Source organism: Camellia sinensis, chromosome 5 (genome assembly GCF_055761805.1).
Source record: "Camellia sinensis isolate YWXY chromosome 5, ASM5576180v1, whole genome shotgun sequence".
NCBI classification, from domain to species: Eukaryota; Viridiplantae; Streptophyta; class Magnoliopsida; order Ericales; family Theaceae; genus Camellia; species Camellia sinensis.
In genome coordinates, this window is record NC_138965.1 from 139,114,032 (window position 1) to 139,137,089 (window position 23,058).

General features: G+C 36.3%; 3 protein-coding genes across 4 annotated transcripts; all 3 read right to left on the reverse strand.

The window, feature by feature from the left end:
- Nucleotides 1–6,996: 6,996 nt before the first annotated feature.
- LOC145791718 (uncharacterized) lies at nt 6,997–10,697 on the reverse strand. The gene is made up of 2 exons (XM_082872140.1): nt 10,259–10,697; nt 6,997–7,451 (listed from the first exon to the last, which is right to left on the reverse strand). The coding sequence occupies exons 1-2, from the start codon at nt 10,695–10,697 to the stop codon at nt 6,997–6,999; spliced, it is 894 nt and encodes a 297-aa protein (XP_082728266.1).
- Nucleotides 10,698–11,071: 374 nt separating this feature from the next.
- LOC145791719 (uncharacterized) lies at nt 11,072–11,956 on the reverse strand. Its single transcript, XM_082872141.1, has one exon. The coding sequence runs from the start codon at nt 11,954–11,956 to the stop codon at nt 11,072–11,074; it is 885 nt and encodes a 294-aa protein (XP_082728267.1).
- Nucleotides 11,957–15,472: 3,516 nt separating this feature from the next.
- On the reverse strand, nt 15,473–21,741 carry LOC114290013 (pheophytinase, chloroplastic-like). 2 transcript variants are annotated; one of them, XM_082867809.1, is made up of 6 exons: nt 21,472–21,741; nt 19,823–20,588; nt 19,236–19,462; nt 18,694–18,885; nt 18,439–18,595; nt 15,473–15,828 (listed from the first exon to the last, which is right to left on the reverse strand). In XM_082867809.1, the coding sequence occupies exons 2-6, from the start codon at nt 20,570–20,572 to the stop codon at nt 15,583–15,585; spliced, it is 1,572 nt and encodes a 523-aa protein (XP_082723935.1). In that variant the 5' UTR covers nt 20,573–20,588; nt 21,472–21,741; the 3' UTR covers nt 15,473–15,582. The 2 variants fall into 2 exon arrangements, with proteins under 2 accessions (XP_082723935.1, XP_082723936.1); XM_082867810.1 differs by lacking the exon at nt 15,473–15,828 and adding an exon at nt 15,890–16,378 and having other exon boundaries at nt 21,472–21,708.
- Between the last annotated feature and the right edge of the window lie 1,317 nt (nt 21,742–23,058).

Genomic DNA, 23,058 nt, shown 5'->3' on the forward strand with positions numbered 1-23,058 from the left:
TTGATTTTCTCCAATCCATCAATTTGGCGGACGAATGGTGGATTTGAGATTTCTTTGGCCGCAACCGAACTGCCAAATAGCGAGCACCGCTAGTAATTTATAAGACTTCATATTTTCAATTTGTTTAAATATTATGTTTGTGTTTTCAATTGAAAAAGAGTTTAAATATTCTGTTGAAAAAAAAATTTCAACTTGAATATATTTTTTGAATTGAAAAAATAAACGTATTATTTATCTATATTTTTTGGTTTTTAAATCTAGCTCTAAAAATAATAAATAGAAAATATGATATATGCTGGTTGATTTTTGTTTTAAAAAACGTACGTAGATATAACAATATAAAGACATACAATTTCTATTACTGCTCTGTTTATGGTTTTGGTGGTTTGAATTGTTATTGTATTTTAAGAATCACAGATTGTAATACTTTATATGGATGAATCATGCTGTGATTGTAATATGTGGATGAGGTATGCAGTGATCGTGATATTCTAAAGTTTCAAACTTTCTTTCTTTGGATAAGGCATACAGTGATTGTAATACTTTTTTAAGTTATTGACTGTAACACTTTCTTCTTCTTTTTTTTTTTGAGGAAGTACACAAGTTGAATTATGTTAAAAATTTATAAAATTTTAAACTGCTAAACCGATTCGCATCCATCCGCCAAACCGTCAATCCGCTCAATCCACATCCACCGGATTGGCGGACGGATGCGGATTGATTTTCTTCAATCCGCCAATCTGGCAGATAGATGGCGGATTGGAGGTTCCGTGGCCGCAACCGACCCGCGCCCACCCTTACTATGGAATAAAGGAAAAGAAAAACGATGCCAAAAACCTGCACACATGGTCAGTATACGGATGCAATTAAAAATAAGTAAGGAAAATAAATTAAAAAAAATCAGTAACAAATGAAAAGTAAATAAGAAAAAAAAAACCTTCTGGACCTTCTAAACCTCAGCCTCTATATAAGATCTGAGTCTGCACCATCTTCACTATCTCATTCCAACACACCATCTTCACCATCTCATTCCAACACCTTCAGCAGCTCCATCACACTATAATATTAATTACATTCTGTGTATATATCCATTGAAAGAAGAGAGAAGAGGTTAGTTTGAAGCATAGTTCATATTCTTGATAGCTTGAGAGCTGAGTTGTAGGGAGGCAAATTGCAGGCGAACAACAGCCACCAGGGACAACCGGCCGGTCATCCTGTTGGTCATTTGGTTCAGCCACCTGTTCGCCTTCCGTACCCAGTTTCGCTATCTGTTGCCTATCTGTTCCTTTTTTCGCACCAACATCATACATTTTTCATACATTTTTCTTAACTTCACACCAACATCATACTTTTTACTATACATTTTTCATACTTTTTTCTTAACTTTTGTATACATTTTTCTTAACTTTTGCAGTCATCATGTCGAGAACAAAAAGAGCGAGACCCGAACGTGGCGAAACCTCAACCCTGTACAACGTGAACCACAACAACAACATCATGACTATCCAACTGATGATTTTCTCACATATAATCATGAACAAGCTTATTCAAATTTCACTAATCGACCAATTGTTACGGGGAGAAAGGTAAATCTACCTTCCCAATATAATCCACTGTTGCTTGGTAGATTAGATACAATTGGATGGTTATCCTTAACTAATTTACCACAAAAGGTATATCCCCATCTTGTACATTTATTTTACGTTCACTTGACATCTGCTGAGCAACAAGTGGAACCGTTCAGTCTAACCTTTTATGTGAAGGGAAAAGTAATCACACTCAACCCCCACACTTTGGCACAAATTATTGGAGTTGAAACAGAAGATTTGCAATGCTATTTTCAAACTGACACTCAGTTAGCTACCATTGTTGATGATTTAACTGAGGTTTATACCACAATTTGTGAGAGCCGATTCATCGGCACTAATTTACAAGCCAAACATTTAAAACCTCACCTTCGTATTCTTCATTGATGGATAGTTGAAAATGTCACTCCCAAAATTGCGGTATAAACCTCAGTTAGATCATCAACAATGGTAGCTAACTGAGCCTCAGTTTGAAAATAGCATTGCAAATCTCCTATTTCAACTCCAATAATTTGTGCCAAAGTGCGGGGGTTGAGTGTGATTACTTTTCCCTTCACATAAGAGGTCAGACTGAACGGTTCCACTTGTTGCTCAGCAGATGTCAAGTGAACGTAAAATAAATGTACAAGACGGGGATATACCTTATGTAGTAAATTAGTTAAATGTAACCGTCCCATTGTATCCAATCTTCCAAGCAACAGTGGATTATATTCAGAAGGTAGATTTACCTTTCTCCTCGTAACAATTGATCAATTAGCGAAATTTGAATAGGCTTGTTCATGATTATATGTGAGAAAATCATCAGTTGGATAGTCATGATGTTGTTGCTGTGGTTCACGTTGTACAGGGTTAGAGGTTTCGCCACGTTCGGTCTCGCTCTTTTTGTTCTCGGCATAATGACTGCAAAAGTTAAGAAAAATGTATGCAAAAGTTAAGAAAAATGTATGCAAAATGTATAGTAAAAGTATGATGTTGGTGTGAAGTTAAGAAAAATGTATAATGTTGGTGCGAAAAAAGAAACAGATAGCGAAACTGGGTACAGAAGGCGAACTGGTGGCTGAACCGGATGACTGGCGGCATGATCGGCCGGTTGTCCCTGGTGGCTGTTCTTCACCTACAATTCGCCTCCCTGCAACTTAGCTCTCAAGCTATCAAGAATATGAACTGTGCTTCATACTAACCTCTTCTCTCTTCCTTCAACGAATATATACACTGAATGTACTTAATATTATAGTGTGATGGAGTTGCTGAAGGTGTTGGAATGAGATGGTGAAGATGGTGCAGACTCAGATCTTATATAAAGGCTGAGGTTCAGAAGGTTTTTTTCTTTTCTTTTCTTTTCTTTTCTTATTTACTTTTCATTTGTTACTGATTTTTTTTTAATTTTCCTTACTTATTTTTAATTGCATTCGTATACTGACCATGTGTGCAGGTTTTTGGCATTGTCTTTCTTTTCCTTTATTCCATAGTGACGAAACAGACACCCAGGATAGTAGGGGTAGGTGTATAGGATAAGTGAAATTACAATATTCTCCTTTTCATTTTGTTCTTACATAACAACCTACTATTCAAATCAAGAGGGGCGAATTGGTCATTTCATACACAAATATCACTCCCTCCAATTATATGACCTTCACTTCACGGGTGAGTGACATTCAAAGTACAATAATGCATGCACAAAAAGAAAAGAGTTTTTTTATTAAATTAATAAAATGTAATAAATGAAAAAGTAATGAAAATGTTTGGTAACGTTTACGTTTTGATTTGTATTTAAAAATATTAAACACACTGATTTATGTTAATTGTTATCAATATGTATTCTCCAAAGTTGTTGACTTCAACAAAATTTTTGAAAAAAATTAAAAACGTATTGTACAAAATGTTTGCACAGTCCCAAAAAATAAATTCACAGAAAAATTAATTGATGCAAAATAATTGACATAGAAGTTATTTACAAAAAAAAAAATTATTTGACAAAAAAATTATTCAAAAAAATTACTTAAAAACAATTAATTGAAAATTGAAAAAAAAATTATTTTTTAATTTGAGTATTTTAAAAATAGTTTGGTTATGACTATTGATAAAAAAATACGGATATCGATATATGAGTTGTGTGTTTTATTATCAATTAAAGGTTGAATTAAGTTCTGAAAACTATTTTGAAAACTCATCACCAAACAAATTTTCTTAGTTCACATGTCACATCAAACTCTCAAAACTCAATTCCACATACAATTCAAAGCACAATTCAACACTCTATTCAAAAACCATAATCAAACAAATTTTCTACACTCAAATCATAATTCCACAACTCACAAACTCAAAATGCAACTCATACTCTCAAATCATATTTACAAAATTCTACCAAACACAACCTTAGTTTTTTGACTTTTTAGTTTTTTTAGCCAAAAAAATCAATTTTTTTACCCAAAAGAATCCAGCTTTTTGCCAAAAAATTCAAAAAGTCAACTCTTTACTAACTTCCTAAAACACCACATAGAATTATCTATTATCTATCTATATCTGTCTATACTATCATATATATATATATAAGCAGTAATTGTTTTTCTTTTTTATGTGACACATTCTAAAAACTTATTTTTTTTTAAAAAAAAATTACATTAACATGTCTTTTTCATTTATATATAAAGTTCTATACAAACTGAATTTCAATTATAATAACTAATTTTATATAGAATCTATTTGAGAAATACTTATTTTTCATATATATAATTATAATTTAATTATTATGATATTTGAAAAATAATTATTTCAATATACAAATAAATAAATAAATAAATAAGACAAAATGTGCTTAATTATGTGCATTGCACGGATCAAATTAATTTTCTTTTATATTTTATATGTATTTTTTGTCTATCTTATTGATATCTTAATATTATTTTTTATTTAATATTAAATTATTTATTAAAAAATATTTATATTTAATTTAAATTTTATATACCTATATATGTATGAATAATTCAAAAATAATATTAAAGAAAAAATCAATGCTCTATATAATTAATTTATGTATTTTCTTTCTTAATCCAATCACAAAATATTTATATTTAATCTTTTAAATAAATTTTGTGTGTTCTATTTATACATATTTTTATTTTCCAAATAAATATAAAATTAAAAATAAAATTTTATAATTAGAATCACTTTTAATTTTATATTATTAATTCTCTTTCTAATTTAACTATTATTTTTAATATCAAAATGAGTGTTTATTTTACTATCTTATAATTTAATATATATTATATAACATTATTATATGATAATTACACTTTTATAGCATAATAAAACTAAAATTATCAAAATAAACAAACAATTTAACTAAATTTGTTATATATAAGTATTCAAGTAACACATTTATAAAACAATAAGGTTAAGATTATTAAAATAAATAATTTAAATTAAAATTAGTATTATTCAGTGTGTTTGGTTTTAATTTCTAAATTTAATTTCTAAAAATTGAGTTTTTTATTTTTCGTATTTTTTTGTTTTTGGTGAATATTTTTAAAATTTTAAGCAATTTTTTTATTTTTTTAGATGTACCTAGATGTATCGAAAAAGTAAAATATTTGTAAAAAAAATATTTTAAAAAATCAATAAACACATTAGAATACGAAAAATTTACTGAATTTTTATATTTTTTGAATTTTTTAAATATTTTTTTCACAAATATTATACTTTTTAAGTGTATTTATGTTTCTGAAAAGTGAATCATGAATTTTGTAACACATGGCATAATATAAAATATTATTACATTCATTAAAGTTAACTCCATAATGATTTTATGTTAAACATCATATTTCTATAAGTGATTTACGTACACGTATAGTGTCCAATTTGATATTGATTGATTAAAATAATGGAACTCAATACTTTTTTTTGTTAAGCTTTTAGAAGATAAATTAGCAAATGTCAAATGATAAATAGTGTGAAGTATTATGTTAGAGAATAATAATTTATCGAAAATGATTATATATAATTAAGGCACCTATTGATGTTTCTTGAATAATTTTTAAATAAAAATTTTAAATTTATAGTATTAATGATAATGCACCTTCATGAGCTCTGTCGGAAGAGATATACAAAATAATTTGGCTGGAATAAAAAGTTTGCAGTTATTATAATGCGTCACATAATTAATCAGAACCCCTTTGAAAATTGAAATTATTAAGGTTATAGAGATTTTGTAATTGATTATCTTTGAAGACACTATTTATGATTTGAATTTATAATTTTTTATATATCAATGTAAATAACTCTTGCGATCTTACTGATTTTACCTTTGAGTCAACTCATTTTAAAGTTTAAACACATTTTCGTATAATAAATCATATAAAAGTATTATAATATATCATAATCAAATATCATCTTGCAGTATAATTAAAGATCCGATGCATCACTTTAGACATAATAAAAAATATAAGAAATTAGTAAAGACATTTTCGATTGATAACCAAAATAATACACTTTGAGTTACAACCAAGTCATAATTTGTGTATTATAGCAAGATAAATTATCCGCCTTACCTTGAATTGCAGCCACCACATTTTTAGAATCACCTTCAAAATGAATATGCCCCAACCCCAAATCACATCCCAATTGAAGAGCTTTTATCGCACGCATAGCTTCCACACAATCAACATCCTCCATATACGGGATCCGCTCAACCATAGACGCAATGACTTCCCCATGACAGTCCCGAATAATAATGCCAACACCAGCACTGGCATGGGCCTTCCTAACAGAGCCATCAAAATTCAGTTTGAAGACACCCTCGCGTGGCACAACCCACCTTCGCATCCGCACCTGGGCCGCAGGAAGATGGCCGCGCTTTTGTGCTTGATCATATTCGGATACATAATTCACCGCGAAAGAGACAACTTCCTCCATAGTCCTTGATTTATTGTCAAACAGGATGGAGTTTCTATTATTCCAAAGGCACCAACAAATAGCAGCAAATAATTGCATCGGTTCTGGACCAATTGTGGCCGTGAGTTGATAGACCCACTTAAAACAATTGTTAACAGGAGTAGATTTGATAACCAAATTAAGTGAGCTCGACATCCACACTTTCATGGCAAAACCGCAGTTGTGAAAACAATGGCCTACCATTTCAGCCTCCACTCCACACCCAGGACATAAACCCATATTGACGATATGACGTTGCCGCAAATTGGCCCTTACAGCTAACAACCCAAGACACATTTTCCAACCAAAAATCTTGAGTTTGGTTGGTAAATGAAGCTGCCAGAAACCTCGCCAGAACTGCTTATGCGACTGCCCATTAGTGGAGGTAGCACCTTGGCCATCCAAAGAGGTCATATCCATACACAAATGATATGCCGATCGTACCGAAAACTCACCATTTCGGGAAAAATGCCAGACCAATTTATCCGAAGGTAACGTGGGACAAAAGAGGAATGCATCGGATAGCCTCCACATCCATGCCCAAAAAATTTTGCGTAAGCATCTCATCATACCATGTACCTTTCTCAGAATCAATCAAATCACTAACCCGCGCATCATCCGAAAGAGTCGAAGGTGGCAAAATTACCTTAAAAGAGTGAGGCCGTGGAACCCATTTATCATACCTAACCGAGATGTTCGCACCATTCCCAACACGCCATCGAAGCCCAGCATTTAATAGACTTCGAGATCCGACTGTACTCCTCCAGGTGAAAGATCGATTGCTCCCGACCAAAGCATCGAGAAATGAAGTTTGAGGAAAGTACCTAGCCTTAAAGACCCGCGCAACCAAAGATTGAGGCCGCTGCACTAATCGCCAACACTGTTTGGCCAACAAAGATGAATTGAAATTTGAAGGCACCGAAATCCCATACCACCCTGTAATTTAGACTTACACAATTGTTTCCAGCTAGTCCAATGAATTTTACGGGTTTCCTCTTTTTGTCCCCACCAAAAATTGCACACCATAGACTCAATTTCATGGCACATTCCATCAGGGAGGCGAAAATAGGACATAATATAAGTGGGTATGGCTTGAGCAACAGACTTAATGATTACCTCTCTACCCGCCACCGATAAAAAATTTTCCTTCCAACCATTTACTCGAGTCCATACACGCTCCTTAACAAACCCCAAAATGGCGCGCTTAGAATGCCCCACACAATATGGTAATCCCAAATACTTCCCGTACGGCGCCAATGAGCCCACCCCAAGAATAGATGTCACCACTCGCTGAGTAACCAAGTCCGTATTTTTACTAAAACAAACAGCCGATTTTTGGAAATTAATTTTTTGCCCCGATGTTTGCTCATACTTTTGGAGAATATCTCGCAAAACACCTGCCTCATCTTCCTTAGCAGCCGCAAATAGAAGACTATCATCGGCAAAAAATAAATGCGACAAGTGTGGACTACCCCGGCAAATTGAAATTCCGAACAACCAGTTAGCTGCTGTAACGCCCTCAAAATAATAACATTAAACCCATCAAATAAGACATTCGTTGACATATGAAATAACCACATTCTTTTATTCATCAGAGTTTCATTACATAAGTATTACATGTTAACAACAAAAGCAAAATGCCCTACGGGCTTACAGCTTTCTAAGTTAACACTTGGTTACAACAAAAAGAGTACTAACTCATTTACACATTAAGCCCTTGGCTTGAATTTACATGTAATACATCAAAAACAAAACGACAAAAGTATGTCCGCCTCTAGCCTCCCAAGCTATGTCCTTGGAGGTGGCGTGCTACCTGTACCTGAAAATGATATTCCCATATAGGGTGAGCCACAGCCCAGTAGAAATACACTAAACCAACCATGAACAATAACTAAAAGATTAGCAATTGATAGATGGCCAACACTGATACATTCACATAAATCACATATTTATGTCATACGACTTATGAGTCCAAGTTACTTTTCATTTCTCCCTTTTTCAACAGATAAGCATGTTAGCTCTATCATTATTTCAACAGATATGTATAAAAACTATATCCCACATTCACAGATAAGCATATAAGCTATATCCACATTCTCAACAGATATGTATAACGACAATATCCCACATTCACAGATAAGCATATAAGCTATATCCACATTCTCAACAGATATGTATAACGACAATATCCCACATTCACAGATAAGCATATAAGCTATATCCACATTCTCAACAGATATGTATAACGACAATATCCCACATTCACAGATAAGCATATAAGCTGTATCCATACTTCACAAAGATAAGCATATGAGTTCTATCTTCACTTCTCTAGACAAGCATATGAGCTGTATCTACGGAGTTCATCCCCTATCTTCTCCCAACACTATCCGGTTTAGAGGTACATCCCCCATCTTCCCCTAAACCGCGGAGTACATCCCCCATCTCCTCCTCTACACATAACGTATACAAACACATTGGTTCTATATACAATCACTCAATACATACAGTTAATGTATTCTATCAACCGTCAAATTCCATGACACATTCCATTGATTAGTTTTCGTTTGCCTAATCATCATGCATTGTCTACAACAATCACGACTATCCTCCACCGATAGCCCAAAGCAGTTATCTCTAAACAGAAAATAAATGCACAATAGATATTCAGTCAACATTTCATTTCCTCATTTCTCACAATTAATTATCCCAATTAATTAAACAATGTAATTAGGACATTATCCATAATTGACATTTCAACCCTTAGGTCCCATTTTCACCAATGATTCAACATTTATTCCATTTCTCTATGCCAAACATGCATCTAGGTTTATTATAAATAAAACCCCAACTTTTGTAAAATTACACAAAAGCCCCGAACTTTCACCAAATTAGCAAACCAACCCCAACATCTCAAAATACTAAAATTTAAAGACAAAATCCATAGAGAGGAGTAGGATATCCCTACCTCGAAGTTTGAGCCAAAAAGGAGATGAAGACTCGAAGATCAACGTGCTCCAAATCCAAACTTTTTCAGATTAAGTCGAAGCTCTCAACGCCCTCTATCTTTTTAACAAAGGCCCTAGGCTAGATTCACACTCTAGGGAGATCAAATCTTAGAGAGAGTGTAGGTTTAGAGAGAGAGAGTCTCGGATCTAGGGTTTGAAAGAAAAAGAAAGTGAAAAATTGATGTTCAAAAACGCTACTGTCCGCTGATATAAAACACGCTCGCTCGAGCGAAGACTTTGTCGCTCGAGCGACCAGACACAGAAAACTCTCGCCCGAGCCAAGAAGTTCTCGATCGAGCCAAAAACTCAGAAGTGCGCTCGAGCGAAAGAATGCTCGCTCGAGCTAACAGGTCTGCTACCAGCACGCTCGAGCGACAGACTTCTTGCTCGAGCGAAGAACAAACTAGACCGCTCGAGCGAAGAAAACTCACTCGAGCCAAGAAATGCAACTCTCAGGTCCAGGACCAGACGCAATCGCTCGCTCGAGCGAAGCCACTCTGGCTCGATCCACCAGACACGAACTCAACTCTCGCTCGAGCGACCAACTCCTCGCTCGAGCGAAGGTCCAAAAGTCTGGGCAGCAGCACTAGGCTCCCAAACACAACCAAGCTGTAACAAACCTGCCAAACACATCCTATAACTCAATATACAAAGTAAAGAGGATGCAAACAAGATAATAAACAACTACCAACATCCACGGACACATGTCCGGATCACTGTACAACAAGGGTAAACCCGGGATCGCTATAGCTGCCATAGCATGGGCGAGGAGCGCCGACATTCCTTCTGCACAAATAGTAAACAAATAAGGCGAAAGCGGATCCCCTTGGCGGAGGCCCCTTGTTGGGTAAAACATTCTGGAAGGCTTCCCATTAACAAGCACAGAAAAAGAAACAGTGGACACACAATTCATAAGTAGTTGCACAAACCGTTGCAGAACTCCTAACAGGAGCATCATTTGATTAATAAATGGCCATTCCACTCTGTCATAGGCTTTACTCATGTCAAGTTTCAACGCCAGGCAACCATCCTTTCCGGCCCTCTTATTCTTGAGAAAATGAAACACTTCAAATGCCACCAACGCATTATCAGTAATGAGACGGCCCGAAATAAACGCACTTTGAGTGTCGGAAATTACAGAAGGCAGCACCTCTTTAAGACGATTGGCCAACATTTTTGCAATTATTTTATAGACAACATTACATAAGCTAATTGGCTAAAATTCTGACATGAGCTTGGGATTCTTAATTTTAGGAATCAGCACAATGAAGGTATGATTAATATGTGAATCTCATCAACCCCATTCAACACCCCAAGCACCGCAGAGCTCACACTAGGACCCACCACTGGCCAAAATTTTTGAAAAAATAAAGCAGGTTTACCATCGGGCCCGGGAGCCTTCGTTGGATGCATTTGGAAAAGCGCATGGTGGACCTCAACTTCAGAAAATGGTCTACTCAATTGAGATGCACTGTGATCGGAAACTCTCGCCTGAATCAACTGCAATACTGGGCCCATGTTCAGTCCCTCACCAGCTGAAAATAATTCCTAAAAATAATTCACAAAATTGTCCTCCACCACTCTTTGATCCTCTTGCCAAATTCCATTAGGATCAACAATACCAGCAATTTTCTTCTTCTTATGACGTTGGGTGGCCTTGGAATGAAAAAACGAAGTATTACGGTCCCCATCCTTTAGCCAATTAGCCCGAGCACGTTGATCCCAAAAAATAGATTCCCGTTCTAAAAGCTCATCAATATCACAACGTAGCTTACACATTTCTGCAACATCGTCCGGAAAATTAGAACTTAGCGTAAGCAACCGCTGTAATTGATCGGTTTTCTCCTTCAACTGTCGCTTGACGCATCCAAAAACATTACGATCCCACCGTCGCAACGAAGAACTTACATGTGCAATAGTAGAGACCAAACTTCGAACATCCGCATTAGAAGAAGGCAACCAATTATCAGCAACTACTTGCTCACAACTTGCATGCCGTAGCCACATAGCTTTGAACCGATACATGCGATGACCACTAGCAGGAGATTGACGTTGTTCTTTAGCCCCACAAATGTCAACACAAATAGGTAGGTGATCGGAGGATGTGCACGCCATAAGATAAACCTTTGCATGTGGAAACAAGAGTTGCCAAGCATCATTAGCAAACCCACGGTCCAATCGCTCCTGAACCAAAGTGTTGCCACCGCGGTTATTGGAGCAAGTGAAAATTAGCCCAACAAAACCCAAATCAGCCAGGTGTGCATCTGCGATAACATTATGAAAATGTTCCATTTGGGATGGACTACGCCCCACGACGCCACACTTCTCGCGACAAAACAAAATTTCATTAAAATCACCCGCACAAAGCCAAGGCATTTGGAAGCATGTTGCTAGTCTACGCAATAATGCCCAAGAATTTTTCCGTTGTGCCATTTCCGGGTGTCCGTAAAATCCCGTAAATCTCCAAGGGTGTTCCCCCAATCCAGCGTCCACAAATACATCAATGTGACCAACCGAATAACTTTTCACACTAACCTAGATACCCGCTGGCCATAACAAAGCAAGTCCGCCCGCAAGTCCAACTCGGTTAAAATAAAAACCACCACAAAATCCTAGTTTTTGCCGAATCCCATCCATATGCTTCGAATCAAGCTTGGTCTCCATGAGAAAAACCAGCCCAGGAACTTCCGTTTTCAGTAGAAACTGAAGAGATCGAACTGATCGTGGGTTCCCAAGCCCGCGGCAGTTCCAGCATAACACATTCATTGGGATCGGCGGGGCTGAACATCAGCCTCCACCATTGAAATATTGTTATATGGGTTGATAGCATCACCCCCATGCACACACAAACGTTTCCCAGCCTTCACATCCCAAGTTTCATCACTCAGATTCCCATCATTAACTACCACCTCCTCAAGTACTCTCTTAGTCCCCGTAACAGGGGAGTGAGCAATATTAGGGTCCATATGTTGACGGGCCACCCTCTTCCACTTCTTTTTGGGCAACACTGATTCACTCAGTGGGCTAGCCTCAACCTCCATTAAAAAATTAGGAGCCAGGGGAGAAAATTGGGCCACCAAACCTGACTCAATTGCCGTGGGCTTAGCCCCACCTAGGCCCAAACTGGAATGTTGAGATTGATGCCCCGGCCCTCCTTCTGCAGTAACCTCCCGCCCATTCATAAATTCAAAAGTAGTAGACGTGGGTGAAGATATGGTACTGCCCGAAATTGTAGCCACATGTACCGCGTTTCCTTTATCAACGCCATCAATCACGAGAATCAGAGTTTCTCCACCGTGTGCGTTCCTATCCCGACGCCGGTCAGCTACCACAGCCACCGGAGCACAGAGTGGCGAAACACTCTGTGGTGCCCCCTCCTCCTGATTCACATGTTCAGAAATCATCTGCATCGGTGTCCCCTGACCACCAGGAGGCCTCATCCCTACTCCTCGATCAATCGAACCAGTGCGACGAGGCCCTTTGCTTTTGAAAGTATCCATCCTCAACCATGCCCCATATTGCAACACATCAACCCGAGTGCCATCGGCAGAAGAGAGTTTAGCATCACACTCCCGATCGCTGTGGCCGAGTTTTCCGCAAAAATAGCAATAAATCGGGAGGCGCTCATATTTGAAATCCACCCAGATAGGGTCAGCAGAGGACGAAGCAAGTTTTATCCCCCGTCGTAGGGGCTTCCGAACATCAATGGCCACTCGAATTCGCATTGTTCGGCCCCATGCAATTCCACCGTCTTCAAAATCCATATCAAGAAACTGTCCAACAAAGTTGCCAACTATTTGCCCAACCTCTTTATTCATAAGAATTAGAGGAAGATTGCAAACATGCACCCAGAAGTGCACCGATGTCAATTGAATGTTAGATGGTTGAACATTTGGATCCATCTCGCCCAACATTAGAAGGTGCTTATCAAACGTCCAAGGGCCGTTCAATAATACTCTCCGTTTATCCACAACATGGCCAAACACGAAAACAAACAGGTTGTCACCAATGACTCGTCCTTGCATTCCTTTAGTGGGTTGCCACACCGATAGCAGAGTACTCTTCATGACGTCAACATTAAACGGCCTACGAGTGAGCAACTTGCCGACAAGGCACATATCCGATTTGCCCATCATCAAGCTTGTAGAGTCCCCCCCAAGCCTCACAACTGTGTCCTCCTCCGAAGTGAGAGATAGCGTACGAGTAAGGTCAAGAAAGGAGTCAGCCATCACTTCACTACCACCTCCGCCAACCTTCTATCACAAGAAAAACACTTGCACAAGGCAAGAAAAAAACCTCCACTCAAGAGAGAGAGGACTACCTTTACCTATGATTAATCAGAACCCCTTTGAAAATTGAAATTATTAAGGTTATAGAGATTTTGTAATTGATTATCTTTGAAGACACTATTTATGATTTGAATTTATAATTTTTTATATATCAATGTAAATAACTCTTGCGATCTTACTGATTTTACCTTTGAGTCAACTCACTTTAAAGTTTAAACACATTTTCGTATAATAAAATACTTAAATATTGTCATATAAAAGTATTATAATAGATCATAATCAAATATCATCTTGAAGTATAATTAAAGATCCGATGCATCACTTTAGACATAATAAAAAACATAAGAAATTAGTAAAGTCATTTTCGATTAATAACCAAAATAATACACGTTGAGTTATAACCAAGTCATAATTTGTGTATTATAGAATTTTCAGATGTTTTTATTTCTTTTCAAAAAATATATATATTTTTTGATACAAATGGAATTCATAATTTATGGTAAATTTGATTAACATAAATGAGAATTTGATTTTAGATTGAGAATATAGCTTCTTTTTTTTTTAAATTAAAAAAAAAAAGCTTGGAAAGAAATTATTTTTATGAGCTTTTTACATAGGATCACACACTAAAAAAAAAAAAAATTATCAACCATTAACAAGTCTATTTTTATTTGACTTCAATTGCTAAAATTTTCTACACACAAACAATTAAAACTCAAAATTAATTTTTTATTTTAAAAAGAAATTCTCGTGTATCGCATGATCACTTTACTTTTCAGCATAAGTGAAATTTTAAGGCATTCTCTATCATTTCTTAAAAATTCACCCATAATCTTATGATCACTTTATACAAATAAAGAAAAACATGTTAACTAAGCTTATTTGAGTTCGAGATCGGTTCGTTTACTAAACAAGTCGAATCCTTAATGAGCCCAACCAAATCTGTTCGTAAACAGTTCGATTCATTTGCAGTGTTAGATATAATCTAATTAATATCTTTCAGCATGAATGTGGTAAAAAAAAAATGGAGATATTTTTGGATGGTGATGATGAGTCCATGAGGCTGTCTCGTAAATTATCTTCACCTTTTGAGACTTTTTTATTCGAGGACGAGCATTTCTCATAATTTGGCAGATTATTAGACTTTTTTTTTTATTAATAAAAAAAGTTACAAAATTAGAGCATGAAACAACAAAATTTAATCATAAACATCCTTATTTGGCTGACTACAGCAAGGTTCCATCATTAAATCCATCATTGAATTTAATGATAGATTTTTGTTAAATTATTATTTGGTTATAAATTTAATCATATACATTCTTCTTTGGCTAATAAATTGCAAGGTACTCTTTTCTCTCCTATCTTCTCCTGTCCTGTGTCTTCAATGATAGATTTTAGTACTGTGGCAGGTTTACAAATATGATGATAATGATATGTATTAGCAAGCACAACAATGGGAGAGTCATTAGTCCAATGATCTGGTCCAATCTCCACCCAAACACGGGATTAGAGTAATAATTTATACTGGGTTGATTACATGTATTATATTACTCCAGTCATGCATAATCCTATCTTGCATCCAAACGTGGCCGATTCATCAATACTCAAAAAAGGCCATCAGTCTGTCTACGATTATTTACTATACTCCATTGATAATGAATGATTGGAAACTTACTGATATTTCGATTAATAATCAAGAGAGACATCTATCTATATATGGTGTACATTTCCAGATATACAATTATGGTTCAGGGAAAAAAAAAGGTTACATTATTGAGATTTAATTCTAAAATCTTCAAAGCGGTTTTTGATATAAGAGCTTATCTGACTCCATAGAGAGAATCTGGAGCCAAAGAATCGCACCTTCACTGACCTCCTTGATCCTTCTCTTAAAAATTCCAAATCCCTGGCAATGTCATACTCAACGCCACATTCTGGGTTATCAAGCAGAGGTAATGCAACTGAACCCTGGGACTCCAGGTTTTTGATCCATCCACGTAGTAAAAAGTTCAAAACCTGCATAACAGTGACATGGAGATGCTAAGTATCCAAACCCACCAAAAAAAAAACAAAAAACTGAGCAAGCACAAATTCAAACACCTTATCATTTGAAGTTATTCTTTCTTACAAGTTGCAACATTTAGTACAAGAGAGAACAATTGGACTGTAGGTTGAATGGATGGAAATTGTATCTTACAGAAGAAAATAAACTACCTTTCCCTCTTTATGTTTACTAGAGTGGCAAGAAAGAAGAAATAAATTTTTTTTATCAATACATCATTGACATGTTAAATTAAAGGTGTCACTAAAGGACAAAAATGTAAGCAAGCGAGGGGGGCAGTCCGGGGGAGCTATTTCTGTACCCTCTGACCACTTTTGAGAGGCTTTAGGATTTGAAGGGGATGGGGAAGAAATTCCCCACCTCTCTTCCTTTATCCTTGCTTTTCCTTCTTGCTTCCTTCCGAATGACACAGGCTCCGTGAATCCTTCCCTTTCCTTTCCCCATCATTCCTACCTCCCACTAGCTCCTCCTAACAAATGGACCTTGAGATTCTTTGATTGATTCCTATCAAGGTTATTTTTTATAAATAAGGAAAATTATATTAAAGAAGCACCAAGGGCGTGCAACCTGTGAACAAAAAAAACCAACTATACAAACAAAATCCAAAATTTGGTTCAAGGATGAACTGATCACCCCCGAAAACCAACTATACAAATAAAAGACAATAAACTACTCGTCAATCTAAAAATAGGCTCATCTTTTCTATATAAAAAAATCTTCTATTCATCCACTTCAAAGCCAAGGAAACCAAACACCAAAACTCTCCTCTTCCTCCTCCTCCTCCCAAACTGAGCTCCTATCCAAGAACAAAGAAGCTCACCTACCCTACTCAACGCCAAACAAGAGAAGTGGCAAAGAGTCGAACATAACTCCCGCACCACCTCAGAATGACTAAGGAGATTGCTCATTGGACTTCTTGTCATGCTTACATATGTAACACCAGTTAACATGCATCTGCCTCTTCTTAATCAAATTATCAATAGTAAGGATCTTTCCATGCACCGCATCACACAAAGAAAGCCACCTCAGAAGGGGAGAAAGAATGGAATGGAGAACCATGTATGCAATTTTTTAAATATAAGAGCAAACTGAAGTCAAAATCTGAGGTAATGGAATTCTGCTAGCATATTTTGAGAAATGTAAGAGAAAAATGAAGTCAAAATCTGAAATCAGAGTCTAACCTTAATGACATAGGAAAGACCAACTTTGAATTAATGCAGGTTTTCATGGTGGATTTAGGTTTATGAAAGTTTCAAGATTTAAGGTTCTAATAAATTGTAAGAAAAGGGTAGTAGGTATGTAGATCAAATATGACTGAAATTGGGTTGACTTTGAAACTATCAGGTTGCTGGATTTCAGAGAAAACATAGCTGGAATTCTTTGACAGTAGCTCTTCTTTTGGTTTGTAGAATTGAAGTAGATGACAATTGGTATGGAAATGGATTAAGAAACATTTTGTCTCTATTTATGCAGAGACTGTTTTTGATTGTGGTCAGTTCGTAAATTGGGGTGTCAGACCTCCCTAAACCTTTAATCTTGTGATATAGGCTTATGTATCTAGAAATTGGGTATGGATACGTGGAGTTGTGGACACTCCCTGAACATTTAAATATATTGTCTATTGTATGATATTATGACATAAGATGATGTTATTATTTGGAAATATAGTTGAAATAAAATGGGATTTAGGGGAAAAAGGAGATACCTATCCGCCATTCATGTGAGAGGCTAAAAAATTTTCTTTACTATCAAATGTGAGCTTCTGTTCTGAACATTGTTAATTATTAGAGGATCCAAGTGTCTAAATTTGAGTACAAAGGTTGGACGCATATACCATGCAACGGTGTTGGACCTTAACGGATTCTTCATAATTATTGGACCTATTATACTCTTCCAAAGACTATTATATTTGTTTATCCATTCAATAGCTGTGGCACCACCCAACCTGTTACAAAATTATAAAAATCATCTTTTTCCTAGTGCTTAGCATGAAAATTAATGGTATAACTTTCCTAATAAGGGATTGAAGTAGTACCTGATTGCTCAGTTTTTACTATCTACTTTGCTCACAAATCAAAAGCAACTTGGACTTGCAATTTCTTATAATAGTCTCATATATTGTACTATGAAAGTAAACTTCATGGTCTACCATGTTAATTTCTTGGTACATCATTCATTTTCTTAAAATCAAACCTCAAGATTATCACCAGGTTCAATTAAAGCCTTCAGGACACAGTTCTCACTATAGAAATTTGGGGCTTTACAGCAAAAATATTTTACTCATCTAAAACTTTTCATTTTTGTTAAAATGATGTGGACTTTTAACTAAGTCTTCCTCTTGGGTAGATTCAGCACTTGGATTGCACGGCTCAAACCCCCTCATACACAAACGGAAAAAGTCCTAACAAAATCAACAGCAAAACCAAATTTCTTCATTCAAGATTTCAACTGTAACTATGAACATCTTATAATAAACTCTCACTACAGGGGCATGTCAAAACAAACACTAACTGCAGATGGGCAATCAAATGGATTCCTAATGTAGACAGTGATGAGCTGGGTACCTCAGGAACTTCATCATGAGGGCAGTGACCCGCAGGGCTGATCTCATAATATGGAGCTTCTGGCAGCTGTCTTTTCACCTGAAGACCCCACACAGGCTTCACCCAGGGGTCTTCTTTTCCATACATGAGACAGATTGGTACATCGTTCGCTTGACACCTGTGAATAGAAATGAACTGGTAGTCCATAATTTGGAGCAAGAAAAGGGAAATTTTACATGAATTACCTGCTGGAGTTTAAACTTTAACAACACGTACCTAGATAAAGCCTCCCAGAAAGATAGTTGTCCCCGAGGAGCACACATAATTGAGACAAAGGATGCAGCAGCTGCTGGGTGTTGTGCTGTCTCAAGGATACGGGAAAACACTTTATCAACCTCTGTTGAGTGATCTGCATAAACTTGCTTAAGTACCTCTGCAATACTTCCAGGATCACTTATTTTCTGCCAACTACAATCACATAAATAAAGCACTTGCTTAGTTAACTGCAACAATCAGGCTTCTTGTTTTTTTTTTTCCGAACTAGAATAACTAAATGAAGACCTGTCTTGTGTTTGACCTAAGACTAAGAGTTTGTCAAAATAAATAAAACAAACAAAAACTTATGCCTTTAACTTCCATGCAAAATAAATTCCTTGCTCACAATTCCTAAGAAGATCCATAAATAAAAATAGTCTTTCAGGTAGGGACGGCAGCATGATTTCTATTGTGTTCAAGAATACAGGTTCACAAGTTTGAGATGCCACATGCAAAACGAGGACATCCTATGAACTAATTCATGGACAGAAAGTAAAACTTACACAAATTCTGTGAGCTTTCTGACACTGGCAGGAAGAGGAAATGTCCCAGCCCATGGAAACATTCCTGCTAGTCTAGGTGATCTTTCCGGATTAGGAAGAAATCCCCAAAAAGGTGTTGCATTGAGTAAGGTAACACCCTTCACCAATTGTGGGTTACACGCTGCGAAGTAGAGTGCAACATATCCTCCAAGTGAGTTGCCCACAACATAAACTGGTTCTTTAATGACCTGTAACAGATTAACTGAATTATTTTTATTGCTTACATTACCAATTTGGTGCAATAATTCCTTCAAAACATAGAGAAGCCGTGAAACTAAAAATGCTTCTCCCATAGCAATGTCGATTACTATCGTGGGGCATAATTGGCTATTTTTAAAAGATTGGGAGTGAAGTGCTCTAGGTCCATACCACATGAAAGGTGGAATTTTAGTTTTAACTAAATAAACAAAACAATATACAAACTGCATAGAATTGAGCAAAGTGAAGAACAACCTGCTCAGAATACAATATTTTTAGACAGTTGAATTGCCATCAATGCAATATAAAACAAGTAGAAAAATATGGAAAGTAGCTGACTTTCTGAATACCTCTTCTACGAAATACTGAACTTGGTCCTGCCATAAGTCAATAGAATAAACAAGCTCATTTGCCCAAGGTTCAGTTTTGTCTCCAAAGCCCCATGCAGAATTTTCTCCTGCTGAATTTCCTGCATCCTTAGACTGAGTAGGATCTTCAGATGGCAATGACATGCCCTGCCCAAGAAAATCTATGGCCCAAACTCTAAAATCACGACCCAAGTCCTTCAGTTGCTTCTCATAATGAAAGGAACCAACACCAAAACCAGGAAGAAAGAGCACTGGAGGGGAATTAACATTTTCAGATCCTGATTTTTCATAATGAACATTAAGTTTGGGCTTCCACTCCCAGAAACAACTGCTAATTGGAGCATCACGATCACCATTGGACTCATCTAGTAAACCTGGAATCAACACCTTAGTTACCGGTTTCCCACTTTCACCAACACTTCTCAGACCCTCTTCATCATCAACTACATAAGAATCCGAGCCACTAAAGACCCTCAAATCAGCATTTGGACACCCTTCAGGAGCATTACATGATCGGGAAGCCCCATTTTGATAAAGGTTCTTTGAGAATAAACGGTCTAGATTAGAATATCTCAAATATCCACATTTGGAATTGATCATAACACACGAAATTCCATTTTTCCTTATAGCAGAAATCTTTAATTGGCGTGGACTTAAGGTTTTCTCAAGCAACTTGCCCCTCGATTTTGCAACATGATAGCATGGTACAGAATGGCAGGAGATAATTTCCATTTCCAGAAGATGCTTCCTGTAACGGGTAAAAAAAGGGCATTGATTTAGACCCCCTTAAAACACCCACCCCCACAATCCCCTCACACACATGGAGGTTGGGGATTGGGTGAGAAGAAAAAAAATATAAAAAAAAAAAGGAAAAGTTAACCAATCAAAACTAAAGGGGGTCAAGGGGTGACCCCCAAAGGAGGTCTCAACCTTTATTCGTAAAAAAAATTTAAGTAATTTAGATATCTCATAAAGATAGGGTAAAGAAAATTAAATATTAAATCTTGTTTAATGTCAGTTCACCCAATCTGTATCACCCAGCATTTGTGGGAACAAAATTCGATAATGATCAATATTACGGTCGATTCTCCCTATGTCTTAAAAGTAAATAAATACTCAGATCATCTGTAGGTCCAAAAGTGTTGCCAATTAGAGTCAAGATATTAAAAGTATAAAGCTCAGTCAATTAAATAGCAGCTACACGTACTCCTCCTCAGACCAATGGTTTTACTCTTGGACACTCAAAACCCTAGTTTATTCCCCCCCCCCCCCCCCCCTTCCAACAATTTCTCAGTGACAGTAACCAAAGAGAGCCGAAAAGAAAAATTGAGAAATAATTTGATCGAAAGAGAGCCTACTAGTCCAAAGAAAGTATGAATTAAAATCAAACCCATATCAATTCTTCCCCAGAAATTAAGGGGAGGGGGAAACAGAAAAAACCCAATTGAACAACAAGTATTTTTTTGCAGGAAAATGAGAATCAAATACTAGATCATTATCTATCAGTACAATACTAATAATGTTGAAAATAAGCATATCATCAAGAAAGCGATTTGTTGAGCGATAATTCAAATTAAAAGTGTCAGCGATTGAAGGAAGCATGAATAGTAGATTGATTTATAGTTAGTTACCCGTAATTAGCAGACTGTCGTAAGAGTTGGATGATATTTCTTTCCTCTCAAATTCAGCTTTTTCTACTTGTGATTCAGATAGATATTTGCAGGAAAGTAGACAGAGAGATCGATCTCGAAGATTCGTCAATTGCTTGCTTGTAAGCTTCAGATTCTTTACAAGCCATGAAAAATAAATACCAACCAAATCTTACTTTTCTTTCCTTAAAAACAAAAACAATTAACAAAACCTTGAGTGTTGACAAAATTCCATTATTGGTTGTTTGTTCCAAAAAAGATATTGATCATGGTTGGTGCGGTTTAAAAGATACTTATTTTACTTTTCAGTTTAATTTAAGTTATTTTGATGTGTTTGATTTAATTTATAACTTATAACTTTTTGAAAGTCAAAAATCAGCTTATTCTTTGAGTGAGACAGGAGATGCTTAATTTATATGTCAGAAATCAGCTTATATTCATAGTTATGAGCTATAAGTTATAAGCACTTTCCCACAGCTCTACCAAATAGGACATTAGTGTAAATTACACTTGCACCTCTGATATTTGAATTTAATATATATCACATTTTAATATTTGAAAAATTACATTAATTTTTATCATTTTAATTATTTAGACGGAATAAAAATATTAAATTTATACACCTTTTATTTTTTTACTTTGTTTTACTTCCTCTATTTTTATATTTTTTTTCCTTTCCTTTCCTTTATTTTTTTTTAATGTAATTTTCTCTCTTTTTTATTAGGATTGTTGCCTTTTATATAAGTAGGGAGTTTGTAAAATGAGATTATTAATCACAAGGGTAGGGATATAATTTCCAGAATATAAGGTGATAGGATGTAATTAGACCAAACTTTAGGTGATGTCAATGTAATTTACCTTTATCATTACTAATGAAAACTCGTGCTATACATGACATGTGAAAAAAATTAATAAAATATATTTATATGAAATAATATAAATTGTTAGATTTTTGTATGTAAATTATGAAAATAAAAAAATATTGAAACTTATAATTTAAGTTTTACAAATTTATGACTGAGAGGGAGATTTATAATCTGGCTTTGGATCGTAGAAGAAGTCGGATTGAATAGGGCCGAGCACGTTTGGGCCGAGCTAATTTGGGCATGTTCCGAGTGGGTTTCACTCGGTCGTGGTTCAAGCCCCTGTTTAGGCCGAGCTAACTGGGGCTTCCCTGGAGTTGATCTTGCTCGGTCGAGGCCCAGGCCCGAGGTCCAGGTTCCATGTTTGGACCGAGCTTACTTGGCCGGGATGACCGCCTGCCAACCCTGGTTCCATGGGTCGCACGCATAGCTCGGCGGGAAATGTCTTCTGTTCACCGGCCGACCTGTCTTGAACTCGGCTCTGCCGGAATGCTACCGAGCTCGGCCGTTATAGAGCTCGGCGAGTGGAGCACTTAGGCACGTTACGCAGCACGGGCGTGGAAGGCCGAGGTAATGCCGCTAGGCTGTCGAGTTCCTGCTAATGTTGTCTGACAGTTTGGTTAGGTGGTGTTCGTTGGATTTGTGCTGACAGATGGGAGAGCAGCTCCACGTGTCGAGAGACTAATGGGTGTAGAGTTGAGCGCAG

Coding starts and splice junctions, on each gene's coding strand:
- LOC114290013 (XM_082867809.1), bottom strand. CDS start 20,572: ATGGAAATTATCTCCTGCCATTCTGTACCATGCTATCATGTTGCAAAA. Junction 18,886..19,235: donor AGAAAGCTCACAGAATTTGT/GTAAGTTTTACT, acceptor ATGTGATTGTAG/TTGGCAGAAAATAAGTGATC. Junction 18,596..18,693: donor TTCTGGGAGGCTTTATCTAG/GTACGTGTTGTT, acceptor TTCTATTCACAG/GTGTCAAGCGAACGATGTAC.
- LOC145791718 (XM_082872140.1), bottom strand. CDS start 10,697: ATGTTGGCCAATCGTCTTAAAGAGGTGCTGCCTTCTGTAATTTCCGAC. Junction 7,452..10,258: donor GGCAGCTATAGCGATCCCGG/GTTTACCCTTGT, acceptor TCTAAATTACAG/GGTGGTATGGGATTTCGGTG.
- LOC145791719 (XM_082872141.1), bottom strand. CDS start 11,956: ATGGCACAACGGAAAAATTCTTGGGCATTATTGCGTAGACTAGCAACA.